Source organism: Rhinolophus ferrumequinum, chromosome 12 (assembly GCF_004115265.2).
Source record: "Rhinolophus ferrumequinum isolate MPI-CBG mRhiFer1 chromosome 12, mRhiFer1_v1.p, whole genome shotgun sequence".
Lineage (NCBI taxonomy): Eukaryota > Metazoa > Chordata > Mammalia > Chiroptera > Rhinolophidae > Rhinolophus > Rhinolophus ferrumequinum.
In genome coordinates this window covers 53,453,732-53,475,324 of record NC_046295.1, presented here as the reverse complement: position 1 = coordinate 53,475,324, position 21,593 = coordinate 53,453,732, and the positions used below count along the sequence as shown (strand labels likewise).

The 21,593-nt window shown below is 40.7% G+C and overlaps 1 protein-coding gene across 11 annotated transcripts; it reads left to right on the top strand.

Moving 5' to 3' along the window:
* The first annotated feature begins 1,233 nt into the window (after window positions 1–1,233).
* On the top strand, window positions 1,234–14,211 carry SLC25A51 (solute carrier family 25 member 51). 11 transcript variants are annotated; one of them, XM_033122251.1, is made up of 5 exons: window positions 1,235–2,059; window positions 3,344–3,413; window positions 5,816–5,940; window positions 11,026–11,132; window positions 12,192–14,211. In XM_033122251.1, the coding sequence occupies exon 5, from the start codon at window positions 12,237–12,239 to the stop codon at window positions 13,128–13,130; it is 894 nt and encodes a 297-aa protein (XP_032978142.1). In that variant the 5' UTR covers window positions 1,235–2,059; window positions 3,344–3,413; window positions 5,816–5,940; window positions 11,026–11,132; window positions 12,192–12,236; the 3' UTR covers window positions 13,131–14,211. The 11 variants fall into 11 exon arrangements, with proteins under 11 accessions (XP_032978151.1, XP_032978142.1, XP_032978143.1 ...); XM_033122253.1 differs by lacking the exon at window positions 1,235–2,059 and adding an exon at window positions 2,092–2,640; XM_033122252.1 differs by lacking the exon at window positions 3,344–3,413.
* Window positions 14,212–21,593: the final 7,382 nt, after the last annotated feature.

The following is a 21,593-nucleotide window of genomic DNA, read 5'->3' as shown; positions in this document are numbered from 1 at the left end:
GTACGAGTATTTAGGGATGAGGTGGACTGATAGGCAGAGGTGCCAGGACACAGACAGCCCTTGTGCCAAGTTAAGGAATTTGAATTTATTGGAGAAGGAAGAGGGAACCATCGGAGGTTTCTAGGCTGAGGAGTGAGATGATCGAATCTGAGTTAGAGGATCTAATCTGACAGCTGCTATGGAGACTGGAGGTGTGGAGAACAGCTGAAGAGACCAAAGAATGAAGGAAAGAATGAGGACAGAGAAATGAAAGGTTAACTTTAGGATGAATCCTGAATCAGAAAATAGAGGGTTTTGATTTCCAACATTCATAGGCCCAAGAAGAGCCAATTCGGGGCCTTAGGGTTTCTGACAAGGAGCTAGCACTGCCCTGAGGGGCAGAGGCCTGCACGTGGCCTGCAGCATGATTTCCTCACTCCTCTGAGTCTGTTGTGCCCCAGTTGTGTATTTAATTTCAATCTTTCCCTCCTTTTCAGGTTTTACCACAGGAGAATAACCTCTCCGTTCTATTTGAAGTGAATTATTTATGCTTATGAACGCACTGGATGCCTGCCTGCTGTATTTATTTTTCAAATCATCCATCTGAACAGGAATTCACACAAGACAGGGCAAACAGAATTTCGAGATAAATGCCCAATTAATCATCCCGAACCACTGCGTGGCCTTCTCATCATCCTTTCGAGTCCAAAATCTATCTCTGTGAACTAATTACATGTTCGGTGCCTGTGTCGGACAGTCAAGATGTGCACTCTCAGACCCCGCTACCTACCTTTCCAGTCTTATCTCCTGCACTATGACTTTTTCCACAAGTCCAGATTCCACTCATTCATCCTCCAAGGCCCAGTTCAAACACCTCTTACCCTATGAAGCCGTTCCTGGTTCTCTCTCAAGGGGAAAGGCACCTCATGCTTCCGAATTTCCAGTCTTTTGTTTTTATATGTCCTTCCTTCGACCTAGGCATGGACACTGGTACACAGTCGGTGCCTTAGTCAAGTGTTTGCTGAAATGAGGCAACGTGGTCTCCCACATCCCAAGAAGCAGTTCAACAGGCCAGCTCAAGCAGACCAGACAACATTTGGAAGTCAGTATGTACACAGTGCTCTCAGGGAGTGCCACCCACCTAGAGAGGTTTCCCTGACTAATGTTTCACTCCTGCCTATTGGCCTAACTGCAAGTTAAATGCATACATTTCACATTTGATGAGCCTCCTGAAGAGCCTCTTTTCCAGGCCGACCTTTTCCGTTTCCTTCAACCCTCACCTCTGCTGCATGTCTCCCAGTTTATAAGTTAGATCAGACCAATATTCCCATTAATGCTTCTTACACGGGCCAAGGGAGGCATGCAAGGCAGGTGTTATTTTCCAGACAGGGATTTGGGGCCCAGGGAGCACTGACTTGTCCAGGGAGTGTCAGGACTATGACCTGATCTAGGCCTCCTAAATGCCAGTGCAGTGGAGTCCAAGACCTGCCACTTGTCTGAGGTTGAAAGGAAACAGGTTTAAATGTGATCCATACGTCCTAAAGCACACACAGGTGTTCTGTACACTGTGGTATTGGTAGCGGACAAAAGGCCTCTTTGAGGGTTTGATGAAACTAACCGAGGCTAGAAAGCGGGGCTAGGTGGGGCACTTTCAAATCTTCAGCTCACCTGCTCGCCACTCACAACTATCAATTCCCACTGGTCCTCCTGCAGGCTTCGCGCTAGAGAAAGCGTTGGCTGTTTGTGGCACGGCAAGGCCACCGTACGGTACCAAGGCTCTGGTGCTGTGGCTAGTGGAGCACCAATGTCTTACGACAGGTGTATTGGGTGGTCCTATACTGGCCCTGCGACAGCGAACGGACACCAAGAGTTGGGCGGTGTCACCTGACTCTCCGCGGTTTTAAGGGAGAGGCGTTGCGGCGGCGCCTCTCTCACGTGATCGGGCTCGGACGGCGTAGAGCACGTCACACTACGCCCCGCGCACTGGGGTCGGTGTAGGTCTGCGCCTGCGCGGGCTCGCTTGCTGCCGATCGACCGGCCAGCGGCTACCGGGCGTGGAGCCGGGCGCCCGCGGCGATGGGTGAGTGCGGGAGTCGGGCGAGAGGAAACCTTAAGGTTTCCCTGGGCCTCTGTGTGGAGGGCGTGGAAGCACGAACGAAGGTCTGAGGAGGCCGCCCTACCGGGCCCTCTCCGCTCGCTCGCCCCGCGACCCCGGGCGCGCCCCGCCGCTCGGGCGCACGCTGTCCTGGTGGGGCCCGCAGCCGCGGGGGCCGGGGCAGGGGGCGCGCGCGCGAGGGCGGTTCTCCGCAGCCGGGGCTTGCGGTTGCCCCGCCTGCTGCGGGGCTTCGCTGGGTCGGGGGCGGCGTTTGGCTGCCGGAGCGAGTTTTTTCCCGCGAAAGAGACTGCGTTCTTTTCGGGCGCGCCCTGGGCGGGGAGGTGTCTCCGAGTGCTCTCGAACCGCACAGGAGGGGCCAGGCTTTGCCTGCGCCCGGGGAGAGCGGCGCGGTGACGGCGGAAGGCCCTCTGCCCGCTCCGGGTCTGGGATTCCGGGACCCCTGGACTGTTGAACGTTGGCGACGGAATGGGCGATCCTTTCCACCCCCCTCGCCACCCCTGCCTTTCCCTTTATCAGAGGGTGGAGAAATGGACGTCTGGAGAGCGGTAAGTTCAGTCACACAGCCAGGCAATGCTTATTGTGCGGCACCATGTTGCTTCGCGTTGTGCGAAACTCAGTTGTACAAGGCTTTTGGTTTTTTCGTGTTTTGTTGTTTTTTTTTTTTGGCGAGATTGGAGCAGGCGGTGTTAATTGTAAATTTCTGTACCGATTATTTGGTATTAAGCTAAGCTAGAGAGAGCATGTCGATGACTCAGCTGTAGTTACCCGTGGGCATAGTTTTTATTTTGTCCCTTGCAGTTGGACACAGCTGATCTTAATTACCACCTTCTGTTTCTCTACCTGTAAGCTGTGACGCCCTTAAAGTAAATGTGTAGACCTTTCCAGTTTGAGCATCCTCTGCCCTTGCTTTGAAAGGATTCCGTAAAATTAAAGGGTGATAGGACTAGTCAGGTCCCTTAGTGGTTCCAGAGCACAGGTTATTGCTTTGGAGGCATCCTTAGGGCATCTCGGGAAAAATCACAGGCTGTTACCTCTAAGAGGAGTGGACTTATCTGGTTTCTCCTTTGGTAGATTAAAGTAAGTGTAGAGAAGTGGATTTTTAAATTATGGATATTGCATTGTTTATAGTAGCGAGCTAGAGTCGTAACTACCCCTAGAACCCAGGCCAATTTGTTCTGAATGCTGAGTCAGACCTGCTGACTTGTGGAAGTTCACATCCTTTGAGAATTGCTGTCGCCTTCTCCCCAGTTTTGCACAAAGACCTTTGTGCCGGAATCACCTCTGAGTCCTGCTTTATCCATGTGGACAGTAAATTACAGTGAGTATTTAGACTTTACACTGTTTTTTTATGCCACAACTAGCAGTTGAAACTCAACTTCATTAACTTTGTTATCTAATATTGAGATAGGTAGTGTAAAACGTGTAAAATTATGATAAATAAATTTTGCAATGAATTGCAAAAAAGTTATCCATGTTAAAGAATTCAAATGGAGATAAACTTAGCAAAGAAATTTACCCATGTTCACAGTATAGGTAAACATGCAAAATTCTAAACTCGATTTCCCCAGAATACTGTGCACACTATTCTAACTAAATTAAGCACCTATTCACACCATCCTGGTGTGTAGGATAAAACTAGAGGGAAAGCTTTAAATCTGTGAAGTCTGGGAGGTTTCATTACATTCTTTTCTCCTGTGTCCAGGCCTATTTTTTTAATTCTGAGACCCTAAAGATACAGTAATGTTATTAAAATTTCTTTAGTAGTGCAGTGGTTAGTAAATGGCCGGCTAACTTCTGTTAGCCACTGTTTTATAACAGTCCCCATTATTACTAAGAGTCTTTACAAACTGGATGAAGTAACTAATTTGCAAAACTTTGGAAAATAACACTAGGACTATTCCAGTAAGAATTAAAAAAATGAACATGAACAACATATTGTTAAAGTGCACAAATAACTTGGTCTGAATTATCAAGGAACATACATTGTTAAATGGCTTGTAGGTAGCAACTTTAGAATTTAAAATATGTGTTCACTATGTACAGATGAAATTGTTTTATATTCACATTGTCACAATGTGTTATTGTGTAATCATATGTACTTTAATTTGAATATTTTTGTTGATGATAACTTTGTTTAGTTCTGAAACTGAAGAAAACCCATTATGTAGATACAGCATTACATAGATGTATAAAAAAATACGAATTTTTAAACTCAGTGTCTGTCAGCTGAAAGAGTAAGAAATAAGGATGTAGAAAACTAAGTGATTATCAAACTACACTCTGACAAACCTCTCAGGCATCTATGGAACTTTTTTTTTTAACTAAAAATGCTGCTGGTTACTTTAATTGTGTAAGAGCACAAAATATAACAGGCAGGTCTGTTTTAAACAAAAAGCTGTTGTTTTCTTTTTGCTTTTTTTCCCCCAATTCTCCCAAGTCAGATATATGCACCCCCACAAAAATGATGTGTGAAGGGAAGCTGTCAGACACAAGAGGTATCTGAACTAAGGAAAACCGCTGTTGAAACAGGAATTAACACAATAAAGTCAGTAAAAGGGTAACAGTTTTAAAAACTGAGTTTTCAAATGCTGCATGGCATAATGTTATGCTATATAAAGTACTTAAGTACTGCTAGATATGAAGGAGGAAGTTGACAGCTTTTAGCAAAAATCCTTTTTTACAAAATCAAAACAGAGCAGTCAGCAGACCAAGGACACTACAGTTAGGATTCAGAGTTGTGACTTCTCATATCTGTGCTAGAAAGTCCTACTTATCCACAATGGACTAAAATTTCAGGACAAATAAGGGACAACTTGAACATTTCTTACTTTATCCATTTTATGTTCTCTGTTTCTTTCCCTTCACTCGGTAATTCAGCATGATCCAGCAGAAAGACAACTGCTTTTAGAATTGGCTGTTTTAGTTTTCTTTCTGTGGTGAGAATGTAATGAAGCCTGGGTACTTGTTGCTTATATGCATCCATGACCAGCGAACCACTGTTTGCAAAAAACGTAGCAATGGATTTGGTGAAGTTGGCTTCCTGGTGCTGCTTTGCTCTCCAATTGATAACAGTCAGCTTGAGGAAGAAGGTATTTGTTCTCTAGTCTCAAGCGGAACCATATGAGAATACAGGACAATTGCCAAATACCAGGTTTCATCTCTGTAGGGTCTTTTCCTGTGGGCCATGAGAAGGATGCTTTTCTGAGCATAAAGGATATGATGTGACGCACAAAGCGAAAACAGACAGACTTGGACTCTGGGCAAAGGTGCATATACAGTAATCCCAAATCCAAGCCACTGGGGCAGAGAATCAGGAGAGGGAGCAGATGGTGAGGCAACCGTTACTTAGACCAAAAATTTCCACAGAATATCTTAAAAAGTAGTAATAAAAGTTCTGCTGAAAGGAAAATGCATAGCCTTAAACACTCGAATTATGAAGCAATGAATAAAACATCTGACTCAAGAAATTAGAATAAAATAAATCTAGGCAAAGCAAGAGAAAAGTGATAATAAAGAGGAAAACAAATTAAAAAACTGAAAAATATTAAAATTGGTAAATTTAAGAGCTGGTTCTTTGCCAGGATGGGAAGATATAAATTAGATAAACTGACCACTCTGCTCAAGAAAAAAGGAAATGTAAGTGCACAAGATTAGAAATATTTTTTTTAAACATCAAGTGCTTTATAAGACTATGTAAATAAACCAGAATTTTTTTTAAAGGAAATCCGGTTATCAAAATTGACTCCAGAAGAGAGAACCTAACAGACCATTAACAATGGAAGAAATTGAAAAAGTTGTCCAAAAGCCACCATCCCTCAAAACACCAGACCCAGATGGTGTTGCAGGTGAATTTGTTTTGTTTTTATTTAAGTATAGTTGGTATACAGCATTCTATTAGTTTCAGGTGTACAGTATTCAATATTTATATACCTTGCAATGTGATCACCACACTAAATCTAGTAATCACCTGTTACCATGCAGCTTTATCACAATATTAAGGGAAAATGACAAAGGAAAATGACTTTTACAAAGTCAATGGAACATTGATACCTGAACTTGACATGATAGTACTAAATTGAAAACTTCATATGTTATGAAAGGTGATGTGAAATTTTAACATATTAGTGTTATTTAGCAATTCATTAAAACAATATTTCACAATGGCCAAGTAGGATTCATACCCATATTAAACAAGAGTAATTCCCAAAAACATGGTAATGTATCCACCAAATAAGTACATCAGAAAAGAGCAATAGTGATAGTTCATCATTGCTGAGCACCTGTTTTGTTCTAGACTACTCTCCTGTTCGCTTTACATGTATTAACTCAATTAATTGAATTAGCCTATGAGGTAGGTAACATCCTGATTTTATAAACAAGGAAACTAAGCCATAGAGACATTGAGTAACTTGCTGAAGGTCACACAGTAGATATGTGGTAGAGCCAGGATTTAAACCCAGGCAGTTAGCTGTAACTCGTAATTGTTACACTGGCTCTGCCTCCAGCAGCCACGTGATCGTGATCATGTTAGTTGCTTCCTAAAAGCATTTGACCAAAGTTCAAGGTCCGTCCCTGATTTACGGTTCCTGGGAAGGGGTGGAAGTAGTTGAACTTAAGTAAAACAAGAATAGCACATATTCCCTATAATATGTATGATAATGTATGTTATACATTCTATAATACGTGTTCTGTACTACATAGATTATAATATGTAGTATAATGTATATTCCCTATAATATGTAATATGATACATATTATAAAGGAGAACGCAAAATTATTCATGATACAGTGGAAACTGAAGCAAGTCCACCAAAAACCTGAGAAATAAAGGATTCGGTAAGTTGGCTGGTCTAACCTTAATACACAAGAATTGGTAGCTTTTTCATATGCAGATAAAAAGCAGTTAAAAAACTAATTGGAAGGAAGCAGCCCATTCATAATAGTGACCGTAAGGTAAAATACCTGGATACCTATAAGATACATTCAAAATCTATATGAAAAAAAATTTTAAATGCTGCTGAGGTTTAGAAAAACATACAAATAGGAAGACATCATGTAAAGTAAGGTTCAATTTTGGAAAATTGACAGTTCTTTAAATTTATCAAGTTACTTCTATAAAATACCAACAATGTTTTTGGAAGGAATATGACACAAATCACTGAAGTTTACCTGGAAAAGTATGAGAGCCTAGAAAACTTGGTAATTCTGATAACAAGAGTAGAGGGGGAAACCTACTAGTTAATGAAAATTATTCTAATGTTAACAGGTTAAAACAGGTTGGTACTAGGGAAGAAATACTAGGCTATTGGTGGAGGAGGATGGAGTGTAAGACATAAATGCAGGTTGCCGACGTGCATTTAGGTTATGCTAACCTGTGATGAAAGTTCATCAGTTTCTCAGGCAGTCTCTTATCTTTGCCTCACTACTTATACTGAAATTCCAGAGAGAGAACAAGATGGATAATAAATGAAAACACTGATGTTGTGGAAGGAAGTACTTGTTTATAATTTTAGAATAATGAATGCCTTCTAAGGAGGACACAAAACCTGGACGTCAAGATCAATAGATTTAATATCCAAATGAAGAACTTCAGTATCACAAAAGTGATACAAAGTGGGGAAAGTAATTGCCACAATTTGATTAATATAGGATTGATTCTCTTCATACGCAAAGAAATTTTACTGATCAATAAGAAAAAATGAAGTGTCTACAGAAAAATGGGTAACACGAAAATTTACAGTAAAAGAAATTCAAATGGTCAATGGAAATGAAAAATGCTGAATTTTATTCAAAAATTTTAAATGACAAGCGTTTTCACCCATCAGATTGGCAGAAGTTATAGTTTAATATCTGATGCTGGAAATGGTAGGGAAACTGGTGCTTGCATACACTTACTAGAAATGTAAATCATCAAGTTTTCTGCGGGCAATTTGGAGCAGCTATCAAATTAAATTCGTGTTACTCTTTGAGCCAGCAATCCTGTTGTAATGATTTACCCAACAGATCAACTTTGAGAATTCACCCAAGCAAGGTTATAGATAGAACGCTGCCCACTGCAGTGTTTTTTAAAATAAGAAAAGGAAAAAAACCAATCCAAAACAAAAAACAGTGACCATAAATATAAATAGGAGATAGAATAAATTATATAAAATAGATTCATTTGGTAGAATACTATGCCACCATTCAAAACACTGGGATATCTCGGCTGGTTTTTATAAGATCCCAAAATGCGTTGTTGTACCCTGCACTTTTTTCACTTAATAGTGTGTTCTTTTGGTCTATTTTTCAAATGATGGCTATGTTGGTGGGGGTGGGGAGTGGTGGAAGTGAGTATGACTAGTAAACTGAACTGACTAGTAAAGAGGCTTTCGAATTAGTCAAGCAAGAGATGGAGAGTCGGCAGTGAGCCTGGAGGAGAGGATGTCCGTATATTTGATTGATTTACAATAGTATTTTTTCTCTAAAAAGAAATACACATCTTTTTTAAATGTGTATATTTAGTGTGTCAATTTAATGTATCAATTTTTAAAAAAATGTAACATTAAACATTTTTTTAAAAGATTTTATTGGGGAAAGGAAACAGGACTTTATTGGGGAACAGTGTGTACTATCAGGATTTTTTCCAAGTCAAGTTGTTGTCCTTTCAGTCTTAGTTGTGGAGTATTGGGGAACAGTGTGTACTATCAGGATTTTTTCCAAGTCAAGTTGTTGTCCTTTCAGTCTTAGTTGTGGAGGGCGCAGCTCAGCTCCAGGTTCAGTTGCGATTGTTAGTTTTAGTTGCAGGGGGCGCAGCCCACCAACCCTTGCGGGAGTCGAACACTTGCTAACCGCAACCCTTGCGTTGTGGTTGAGAGGACGCGCTCCAACCAACTGAGCCATCCGGGAGCTCAGCAGCAGCTCAGCTCAAGGTGCCGTGTTCAATCTTAGTTGCAGGGGGCTCAGCCCACCATCCCTTATGGGCCTCAAGGAGTCGAACCGGCAACCCTGTGGTTGATCCCACTGGCGCATGTGGGAATCGAACCGGCAGCCTTCGGTGTTAGGCGCATGAAGCTCTAACCGCCCGAGGCACTGGGTCGGCCCCTAAAAATATTTTTAATGTCTATGTGACATCCCAGCAGGAGGATACATCTTTATTTATGTGGTGTGTCCCTTACTGTTGAGCTTTTATGTTTTATTCGGTATTTCTGTTCAGAGCATTATTGTGACTGTAGTTGAATCTTTTTTTTTTTTAAGTGTGTTTTTTCAGGACCTATCAGCTCCAAGTTAAGTAGTTGTTTCAATCAAGTTGTGGAGGGCGCAGCTCACAGTGGCCCACGTGGGGATCGAACCAGCAACCTTGTTGTTAAGAGCTCCATGCTGGAACCAACTGAGCCAACCGGCCACCCCCCTGTAGTTGAATCTTTGTGCGCATCTTGTGTTTATAATTATTTTCCTAGGCTGTATCCCTACAAGGAAAAGCATGGCTGTGTATGTATGTGTTCCATTATTTGTGTTATGTATCTGTGGCTCCTGCAGATACAAGCTCCTCAGGAACCGATGCTTTCTGATTCTGTGCCTCAGGTCTGCACTTGACTTTACCTTCACAGCAATTACATTTCTCTTTAATGTCTTTTATCCTGAGTACTTAGCAGTTTACAGTGGCGTGTGGGTGGTATGGGGAAGAAAAAACGTAAGGAACTTGGTTTGTTTTGTCATAGGTCAAAGACAGGTGCATTACCTGACCTATTTTGTTTTTTATTTACCATTGAAACCCTTACATGTTGTCCTTTTCTGCATGTGTTTGTAGTAAAAAAAACACATTATAATAATAATAGTTATATTGACCAATATTAAATTGTACAATTCAATAATGTTAACTATAAATACATTGCTATAAAACAGATCTCCAGAACATTTTCACTTTGCATAACTGAACTGTACCCATTAAAGAAACAGTAGCTCCCTGTTCCACTCTTCTACTTCCTGTCTCTGAATTTGAGTACTTTAGGTATCTCATATAAGTGGAATCATACAGCATTTGTCCTTTGCTGACTGGCTTATTTCACTTAGCATAATGTCCTCAAGGTTCACCCATGTTCTAACACGTGACAGGATTTCCTTCCTTTTTAAGGCCACATAGTACTCCGTTGTATGTTTGCACCACGTTTGTGTATCCGTTCATTCATCAGTGGGCGTTTGGGTTGCTCCCACCTGTTGGCTGTTGTGAGTAATGCTGCTGAGATTGTGGGTGTGTCGCTATCTCTGGAAGACCCTGCTTGCAGTTTTTCTCTGGAGTTATATACTCAAAAGTGGGATTGATGGATCATGTGGTAATTCTATTTTTAATTTTTTGAAGAACTGCCATACTGTTTACCATAGCGTTTGCACCATTTTACATTCCCAACAATGCAAAGGGTTCCAGCTTCTCTACATCCCCACCAACTCTTTTTTTTTTTTAATAGTAGCTGTCTTAATGGGTATGAGGTGATATCTCATTGTGGTTTTGATTTGCATTTTCTCTGATGATATGTGATACTAAGCATCTTTTCATATGCTTTTTGACCATTTGTATATCTTCTTTGGAGGAACGTCTATTCATATCTTTGTTCATTTTTAATTGGGTTATTTAATATTTTTGTTGAGTTGTAGTTATGTGTGGAATCTTGTTGAAGAATAAAAATCAATTTTGAAATATTTAGCTTGATACATCTAAAATACAAAATTACCATGTAGTCCCCAAATAAAGGTAATTACTGGGACTATTTCTGGGCTATAGGAAATGTTCTGGATGATCCAACTATTTGGATCTTTTTAGGGAAAATCAGATTTAGATAACTGGCAAGTAATGATCTTGCCATTTTAAGGAAACAGATATATTCTAGGGATAGGATTTTGCCTTGGTTCCACTCAGTGCACTAAGTCTTTATGTTTAGGCTTCAAATCTTTTTCAGCACGGTGTGTTACAGCCAGCGTTTGTGTCCCAGCAGCCTCCCAAAGCCATAGCCATCTGTGGTGTGATAGCGGGAACGTGAACCCTGGAAGAAGACTTCATTTCAAGGTACCAGCTCTACCAGTTACTAACTATACCTTGGACAAATGAGCATATTGATTGTTTCATTTGTGAAACTGAGAAAAATATTTACTTTATGAAGTTGCGTTGAGAATTAAATCTGTGACAGTACAGTGTACATGTAGTACATCCGGGCAGGACTTCTTGATCCTGTTCTTCCAGCCTCACCTCTCACAGTGCATGCTTGAGGTCCCTTACCTGTGTTTCCACAGCTAAATACATATCATGGAAGGTATCACACTGGAGTGCAGTTGCTTGCCTTGACAGAGTCTCCTAGATTGGGAATTCCTTGTCTTTGAATCTCTAGCACTTAGCAGAGGTCCTCGTAGTTCAGGGTCAATACTAAGTAGCTGTTTGTGAACAGAATGCTTGAATGTATGTCTTCCTATTTTATTTCTCATGCAAAGACTTTGAATCTGTTTCAGAAGGATAATGGTATATATGCCATTATGTAGTGGAGACAATGTGCATGAACTAGTGGTTCTGTTTTTTCCGTCTCAAGATTCCTTTACACTTAAAAATTATTATGGATGCCAAAGAGCCTTTATGTATGTGGATTAATATTTGTGGTCTTAGAAATTAAAAGAAAATTTAAAAATATTCACTTTAAAATAACAATGATAAACCCATTACACGTTAACATAAACACATTTTCATGAAAAATGAGTATTTTTCAAAAAAATTATTCAGGAGAGTGTTTTGTTTTTACGGTTTTGCAAGTCTCTTTAAAAGTCTAGCTTAAAAGATAGGTAGGGTCTCATATCTGCTTCTGCATTCAGTCTATTGTGATAAGTGGTTTTGATCGAAGTATATGCAGAAAATCCAGCCTCACATAGTGTGTAGTTGGAAAAGAGAGGACCTCTTCAACCCTGGAAAAGGTCTCAGGGACCTCCACGGGTCCCCTGAAAATGCTTAGCGAACTACTGATGTAGTCTAAAAGGGAAAATGTAATAGTATCAAGAAATTGGAGGAAGAATTAGGGGGAAAAAATCCTTATGTTTAACACTGTATTTAAAGGTTTACCTATTGTCATTTTATTACTTGTAGGCTTAAAAAAAAAATCCTTCATGAAGAAGAAAGATCTTAAACCACATGATGGATTCAGAAGCTCATGAAAAGAGGTCGCCAATCATCACATCTTCAAAACAAGACCTGTCACCTCATATTGCCCATGTTGGTGAAATGAAGCATTACTGGTGTGGCTGCTGTGCAGCCTTCAACAACGTGGCGATCACGTTTCCCATTCAGAAGGTCCTCTTTCGGCAGCAGCTGTATGGAATCAAAACCAGGGACGCGGTGCTTCAGTTGAGAAGGGATGGATTTCGAAACTTGTATCGTGGAATCCTTCCCCCCTTGATGCAGAAGACGACTACACTGGCCCTTATGTTCGGTCTGTATGAGGACTTGTCTTGCTTTCTCCGGAAGCATATCAGTACACCAGAGTTTGCGACCCGCAGCATGGCAGCATTACTTGCAGGGACAACAGAAGCAGTTTTCACTCCTTTGGAAAGAGTTCAAACATTGCTACAAGACCACAAGCATCATGACAAATTTACAAACACTTTTCAGGCTTTCAAGGCGCTGAAATGCCATGGAATTGGAGAGTATTACCGAGGCTTGATACCCATTCTTTTCCGAAACGGATTCAGCAATGTCCTTTTTTTTGGCCTTCGGGGTCCCATTAAGGAGCATCTGCCTTCCGCTACGACTCACAGTGCCCACTTGGTCAATGATTTTATCTGCGGAGGTCTGTTGGGCGCCATGTTGGGAATCTTGTTTTTTCCAGTCAATGTTGTAAAAACTCGCATGCAGTCTCAGATTGGTGGGGAATTTCAGTCTTTCCCCAAGGTTTTCCAAAAAATCTGGTTAGAACGGGACAGGAAACTAACAAATCTTTTCAGAGGTGCCCATCTGAATTACCATCGCTCCCTCATCTCTTGGGGCATAATCAATGCGACTTACGAGTTCTTGTTAAAGATTACATGAAAGAAATCATCAGTTAAGTGCCATTTATCAACTGACTAGACCTAAGGAGAATGCAGTTTGGCTTCGTTCTATTGGCCAAATACAAGTTGATGTCATACGTCCAGGGCACAATGACTTTTGGGCAAAGCTGTTTTTCTTAAGCACCAATGAATTCAGAGCAAAAGATTCCAATAGGGAAATTTAAGGTTGTTTTTTTTTTTGGAGGGGGCATTAAATCATTTGCAGAGAACTTAGGCTGATTGCCTGGTTAATAGCTGTCTATCTGAATGATGGCTTTTGATGAGGAAACTAATACCCAAGACAGTCTTTTTCCCCAAAGTCTTTAAACCTTCTGATTGAAACATAAGTGGCCATATCCCTAGAAAAGGTTCTTAGGGCCCCTTGAATTCTCAGGCTTACTTTTATTCCTCCATTTCTTGCTTCTCTGCTCTTAGGAAGAGTTGCAAAGGGTAGTCTTTGCTAAACTGAAGCGTATATGTGGTAGGGCAAAGTAGCAGAACAGAAGAACAGCTTAATAGGTGTAGGCTTTTCATGATAATAAATTGCTTGCATTCATTTTAAAACAAAGCACCTGTTGGGGATAGTCATTATCTGAACTCTTTCTGTTTAGACATGGTAGACTCAAGAAGCTAATGAAAGCTCCCATTTTGCTTTCTAGGTTTGAAAGTTTTCTGTTTAGTTCTGAATGTGACCTTAAACCCATCCAAAGTATTTTTATGTTTATCTCATTTATTTCATTGCCAAAAGGTGGAGAGACTTAAATTTTGTTACAAGCATTTCATCCTGTTAAGAAGTCTTATTAATTGCATACAGATCAACTCTGTAGCTCAATTTCTTTGAATTACTATTGCCAACTTAGCAAACAGCTTTGGGGTTTTTCCTTTGAGTAGTAGTTTGTCTTATTCAGGTATCCTATTCTCTTGAAACTCCTTTAAAAAAACAAAAACTTCCACACAACTTTATTTTGGAGGTCTAATAAGATTCCAGATTTTTTTTTCCCCTTGGTTTCTAAATGTTTTGGGGGAGGGAGGGAAAACCCAGGATAGCTTTCACCCCACAGTATTAGCTGTCATTTTTTTCATTTTACAGAATTGTATTAGGAATTTTACATTTTGGGAACCCCGTTTTACCACTTTATCATTAAAACAATTAGCTTAAGAAGATCTAAAGATATTTGAAGGGTTAATTTTAAATTCTAAAAGCTGGTGATGATTGGATAGCTTACTCATTCCTTACCCAACACAAAACTTGTCAAAGGAATCAGATTTAAAAATTATTTTTCCAAAATACATAAGGCAAAGTGGCTCATACACTAATTGAATAATGAAACATCCTAGAAAAGTGATTTATCTTTTAAAAACCTACATGTGTAAATATTATGTAGTTAAGATTGCTTTCCAGCACCTGACATGGCAGAGTAGTTAGGTTTCTTCCTATGTTTTTCATTACACTGGGTAATTGCATATGAATATGTGCACATACCAAAATAAAATCAGGGACTCAATTGGTAGTTTACTCAGTTTCTGGGCAGATAGTCCAAAAAGATGTTTACTTCTACATGCAGTATGGCTGGTCAAATAAGATGAACATCCTTCTGACCGGAAAGAATTCGGTCGCCATCAAGCATTTGTCAGGCAGTCATCAGGCTCAGGAGCTTTACAATAGCTCTATTTGACAGTGTTGTGCTACGAATGGCTGTTTACATCAGAAACCAAGGTGCAGATGTAAGGATTTTAGAAAACAGTTTGTCACCAAATAAATGTGAGTAGCATCCTTGGGCCTGTCAAATAGTCAGGATTTGAAGTGACTCTGAGAAATGAATGGCAGGGACTGCTGCCTGCACCCCTCGTTCCTGTGTGTGTCCCGGAGCACCCCTGGGCGTGGTGCTCAGCATGGAGGCGAGCTGCCAGGGCTCACGCCACAGCCTTGGGAGGACGCCATGCGCCTGCAGTTCACAGGGCTTCCTTTCGTCTGTACACTCCATGTAGGTGGTAGAAATCTAAGTTCTAAAGCACTTTTGTGAAATACAAGTGAAGTGAGAATTCAAAGGAGGCCGCCTTGGGTTTCTGCTGTCTCGAATACATGGCATTTAAAAACAATAAATATTTTTAATGGTTTTAACTCATAACATTTTTGGATTTCTTTGTCACTTTTTACAGCTTTTGAAGACCAAACTGCAAATACCAGGGATGGTTTTGTGTTGTCCTATAGACTTCTTAAACTTGACAAAAATGCAACAGAACTTGTAGCCAACAGCTTTGTCTGAACTTTTAAGTCAAAATGTATTATCAGTAAGTAAGAGATTCTAACTATTGTTTTTAACTTTAGTGTGAACTAATAACGGTGATTTTGAAAAGGCAAACATGATCGAATAACTTTGAAAAGCTTTAAAAGTGGCCCTTCCTGTTACACACGTGACACAGACTCCTCATGGGCTCGGGGCACTCCTGCCTCCTGTACGTCACGGCTGATGTTATGGATTCTGTGTTTAACATCCTTAGAGTGGCACGAGCCCCCAGGACGGCGCCACAGAGTGAACAATATGGTGGCACATTTGTGTGTCTGTTTCCTTTGTGTTGGAGACAAGTTGGTGTTTTTGTCTCCGTAGTCAATATTCATCTTCCTTTATAGTTGGTTATATATAATCACCTGCTGTATATTGTGAACTGTGCAGTGAAACAATTGTGTATATATAATCATTTTTGGAGACCTGAGCTTCCCTACTCGATAGAAGGCTGTGCAAACATGGAAGGGAATGATGGGTGGTGCACAGGATGTGGAAATGGGATCTAGAGAGCTTCCCGGTAAGAATCACGTTGCCCAACACGGTTCAGTGTAGATGACGTACTTGGTGGGAGGGGTGTGCAAGTCAGAATGAAGGCGAGACCGCTCACATAGGAAGAAAGACTTGGTTTCTTTTAAAATAATGTTTTCTCGTGCACATAAATGTATCAAAGACTTGAACAGGCATTCTCCTTAAATTTGAGGATTTTAGTTTTTAATGCTGTCTTTCTGCTTAACATTAAATATTGCCTGCCTAAATGGTCCCTACATTGCGTGGGGGTCAGTCCACATGTTCCCTTTTTTAAAGTTTCATTATTAAAAGTGGTTAAGCACACAAAGCTGTTTTTGATACTTTTGAGTTTTGTGACTATATGAGTTTAAATGAAAAATGTTAAATGTTTCCGAGTTAACATGCTTCTTTTGGTAATTCTCTTTGGAATAAAGTTTTTTTTAAGTCCATTTGGTCTTCTTGTGGTTGGGTTAGGGTTAAGAGCACTTTTCCTTTTTTGTGGTAGATGGATCTGTTAGTGTTTTTGTTGGTAATACATTTAGCACACTATGTTGACTCGTAGGGACTTCACCCTGGTAACTTTGTAGGTAGAACAGTCCTTCATGTATCCATCTTGTTTTATCAAGAGTTACAAATAAGTTAATTTTCCAGATAGCTGAACTGCAAAGCATTTGGTTTTTAAAGCTTTTTCTCAAGTGAGAAAAACTTCCTATTGAGTATAAAACTGTCTTGGTAAATTCAATTTACCAATAATTTCTGTTGTAATCTTATACCCTGAGGTTATGCTTAATCCCAAGCTAAATGGTCTGGATGTTTGTGCTTTTCACGATTTTCGATTTTCGTATCTGCTTTCCAGAGCTGCTCCTTTATGGGAGGAGAGTATGAAGCTACATTAGCTACACTGTTGGTTTCCATATTAAGTTGTAAGGTGCTCCCTGTGTCTGAAGATAGTTCAGTTTGCTTGATGAGGACCACTACTGTGTAAGACCTCGCCGGACAATCAGCTCTAATGCGTCTTTTGTAGCAAAAATTAATATAAGATCCGGTCTTATATTAGACCAGGTCTTATAGTAAAATAAGAGCGGGTCTTATATTAATTTTTGCTCCAAAAGACGCATTAGAACTGATTGTCCGGCTAGGTCTTATTTTTGGGGAAACGGTAGGTAAGGGAGCAGTTGCCCTATACTTCTAAAACTCCAGTTTAGGGTAAAAATTCTTGATAAAAGTGAATACTTCTGAACTTTAGAATTGATAAAAGGGGTGTTTTATGTGTCATCTGATGAAATGTCATTTTAACCCGCCTCCAGCAGCCGTGCTAGTCCACAGGGTGGGGGAGTATGTCGAGAGTGTTTCTCAGGGTGGCCCGGGAAGGGGCCGGAGGCGGCTCTGCACGGCTGCAGAGTACTCGGTCTCCCCAGGCTCGTTCCCAACGGAATCCGTTTAGCAGCTGAAGTTTCTATTAGGAACATGGACCCCCTCACCATAAGCATATCTGATTTTGAAGCAGAAATTGAGAATAAAACAGGATTTATCCCAATTCTCATCTCCCTGCAATCCATTCTTCATGTTGCTGAGGGACTTGTTTAGATGAAATGATGCAGGCCCTGCCTCCTTCACTCTCCTCTGCCCCTGAGACTGCCCTGCCCCGTCACTGCCCTCCAGCCGGTACCCTGACTCTACCCTTCCGATTCACTCAGTCACTCCTCCTGAGGCCTCCAGGTGGAGATCAAATGTCACTTCCCCAGGGGAGCTGGCTCACACTTGCAGGATTAACTCACGTTCCCCTCTTCATGTGTTCTTAGGCTACACATCCGTTTTACTGTGATTACGTGACGCTGCTTGCCCCTTCCGAGCGCCCCACAAGGCAGGGACTGCTCTAGTTGCCATGGTTCCAAGTGCCTGGTACAGCGCCTGACACCTGGTACGCGTCTCAGGTATTTAAGAATCGAGGGAATGAAGGACGTGGATATTCAGGATTCCAGAGTTGTGGAATATCCCGCCTGACCTTTATCCCTTGATGGGTCGTGGAGTTTATGGAAAATATTTTTACAGTGCTCGGGCGGCCGTAACCAAATACCATAGACGATGACTTCAACAACAGACATTTGTCATAGTCCCAGAAGCTGGAAAGTCCAAGATGAAATTCCAAACCAGATTTGGTTTCTGGTCAGAGGCCTTTTCTTGGTGTGTGCAGAATTCTCACTGTGTCCTCACATGGCAGAGAGAGAACCTCATGACCTCATCTAAACCTAAGTACCTCACAAAGGGCGCACCTCTGAATACCATCACATTGCGGGGTGGGGATGGTATAAGGGCTTCAACCTACACGTTTTGGGGGGGACACAAATGTGAAGTCCGTAACATACATGAACTAAATGGCGGATGAGTGTTCTTGATTATCTAGCTATCTTTTAGTCTGAAAAATGTCCAGCTAATTTGAGAAAAAAAATGGTGTCAGGATTGTATGTATGTACAGGCACTCTTTTTCTTACCGCTCCTTGCACTGTTTGGATTGTGGAACTCAGCTGAAGTTGACAGAAGGGCAAGAAGGAAATATTCCTTAAAATAACTAGTGTGGCATTGACTGCTGCTTTGTTACTGTGGAAGAGCCATGAATGAAGGCAGCAGTGCCTTGATTTAATTGTTCAGAGCAAGCACCTCCCTAGTTGCTCTACTTTTCATCATCAACAAAAAGAAAACATTCAGATCAGGTCCTCTGGGAACCAGTCAGGATTATGATGAGTCAGCAGTTACTTGCTCCTGATAGGGAGTACACCAAAAAAGGGGAATGCATTTAGGTACATTGAGATGCTACCTTTTTGCTTCAAATGGTACTAGAAAAAAGGAGCTAATTTATCTTTCAGGGGTTCTTCTATCTATAGCAATAGGTGGCTCCTATTATATAACTTCTTCCTTTCCCTCAGGCAAAAAGAAGCTTCAGAACTTTCCTTAACTCCTCTCATACTTTACTAGGAAAAGAATGATTTTTTTTTTTTAAATGTGCAGGTTTTCTTGAGCTCACCACTCATCACTCCCCACTAAAAAAACAGCCATAGAATTAGGAGACGTAATACCGTGTTTCCCTGAAAATAAGACCTAGTTGGACAATCAGCTCTAATGCGTCTGTTGGAGCAAAAATTATATAAGATCAGGTATTCTATTAATTACATTATTATAAAGGCCAGGTCTTAGAGTAAAATAATACTGGGTCTTATGTTAACTTTTGCTCCAAAAGATGCAGTAGAGCTGATTGTCCGGCTAGGTTTTATTTTTGGGGAAACACAGTAGTAGGAAAAAAATGGGTATGGGACTGAAGTACTTTTCATTTGTAATTTTCATGTAAAATATGAAGATAAAGAGTAAAGAAGTTCTGAGGTGAGGGCCTGAACTTGGAGAGTAAAAGATGTGATTTGCCTCCGGAAAGCTAAGGCGGAGTCCCAGAGGATGAAAGACTTGCTGTTTGGAGTTCTTCCGAGTTTCTGCTACTTGTGGTCCAGGAACAGGAAGCATGTTGTTTTTGTGTCTGGGAGCAATACTAGATACATGTGAGTTTATATTAAACTAGAGAAAAACTGAATCCCTAATAATTTCAATTTGTGCCTTTTATAATTTCTTGTTCACTTTATTTCACAAATTTGACTTACATCTGCTCGGTGCTCTAAAACTGCCCTTATTTAAAGAGAAATCATTTTAAGTTATAAGATTGTAGACTTGTTGAAAAATAACGCGTTAGGTGTCAGACAGATTCTAAAGTAAAAATTTAAACCTCCCTTGATGTCCCACTCGCTCCCAGGCTAAATTAGGTCTCCTGTGACATGTGAGGACTGTCAGCCTGGCTCTGTCTCCATGGTGTGTGCTGTGTCCTTCCAGACAGTGTGAACGTGAGAGCAGGGACTGTCTTCTGATCATTGTATCCACAGACCAGACGTTCTCGTAGAAACCTGTTCAATGAATGACTCATAATCTGATCCCAAATGTTTTTATCACTATGACTCTCCTTATTTCAGAGACACTTTGAATTTCTTAGGAATTTGTCTTTTAAAAATCATCATGGGGAACTCATAATGTATGATTCCATTTATGTGAAGTTGTAGAAGAGGCAAATCTACGGTGGGAAACAAAGCTAGGGTTGCCTCTGGGAGCGATGGGGGAGGAGACTTGCCTGGGAAGGGGCAGGTGGGAACTTTCTGGGGGGAAGGTAGTAAGCTATAGCTTGATAGGGCTTGGGGTTACACACGTGTATACATTTGGATAAACTTACTGGTGATATTTGTGTGCATCATATAGAAATTTTATAACAAAAGACAAAACACTTGAAGGATATATATTGCTGAGGATTTTTAGAAGGATGGGTACAGATCTCTGCAATTTATTCAAAATACAAAAAAGATGGATTGATGGATGGAGTATTAGATAAGTGATAAAACAAGGATAGTAAAATATTACTGGTAGAATCTTGGTAAACAGATGTTCACAGTAAGCTTCTTTCAACTTTGCTGTATGGTTGAACATTTTCATAATAACCTGTTGAGAAAAATCATTAGATTTGTTGAGAGACTCAGTTTAATTCTTTTAGTGTGTTAGTTAGACTGCTGTGAAATCGTAGGCTACGACAGAAATACTTGCTAGAGAGGAGTCCAGGCCTATGGCATAGTAGTTCACTCATCTTTTCTGCTAGTCAGAATGAAATGGCAACCACCTCCTCCCTTTCCTCAGGCCCACAATACCCCCCCCAGATTTTGACAGGCGGGGGGATAAAATGGAGCCCAGTCAACTTAGTTTTTCTTGAGACTACCCCGGAGGTGAAGGGTCTTATCTACCCCTTGACGGGACCAAGGTAAAGATCATGAGTTTCCTGCCAATACACTGCAACTTACAATAAATGCCAGGAAATCCTTCTTTTAATTACATACATTTATTAAGGACACACACAAAAATACTATTTAGGTAAGTGCTTCATAAATACAATGTATTCAGAATAGATCTGATACTTTTAAAAAGTAATCCTTTCACAATGAAATCTGGATCCTTCATTTGACTCAGACAAAACTTAGTCTTTTATAGTGAAGGGGCTTTTGCAAGTTAATGTCCGTGCAGCAGTTTGGTGGACCCATAATTTAAATGGCCTTCAATGGAAACAGTTCTTACCCCAAAAAGTTTAAAACAATGCTTTGAGTTGTCTCTGCCCTGGTTAACGTTTTAGTTGTTCCTTTTCTGGCAGTGGCAGCTCTTTACAGCTCACACTAGAGTATTTCTGCAGCAGTTCTACTATTTTTGAGTTAGAAGATAAGCCACACAGCACCAGTCTGTTCCTGAGAAGGTAAGATGATCTTAGCTTAATTGACTGCTCAGTAACTTAAATATTGTGTTAAAGTAGGGAAATCTTAGCTCTTGCTGAAGGGTGCCAACTTGACGATGTACTGAATGGCATATTGTCCATCTAGGATATCAGCCTCCAAAGTTAAGATCTTCTCTGAACTGACTTCCTTTATCTCCATAAAGATCCATGGGATCTGTCATCCATGAGAAATAGAAACTCTAACTGCATTTTCAGTATCTGTAGTTCTCAAGCGGTGGTATCCAGACCTACAGCACCAGCTGGGAACTGGTTAGAAATGCAATGTGGGGGCTCTCACCCCAGAAATCAGAAACTCTGGGTGTGGACCCAG

Coding starts and splice junctions, on each gene's coding strand:
- SLC25A51 (XM_033122260.1), top strand. CDS start 12,237: ATGATGGATTCAGAAGCTCATGAAAAGAGGTCGCCAATCATCACATCT.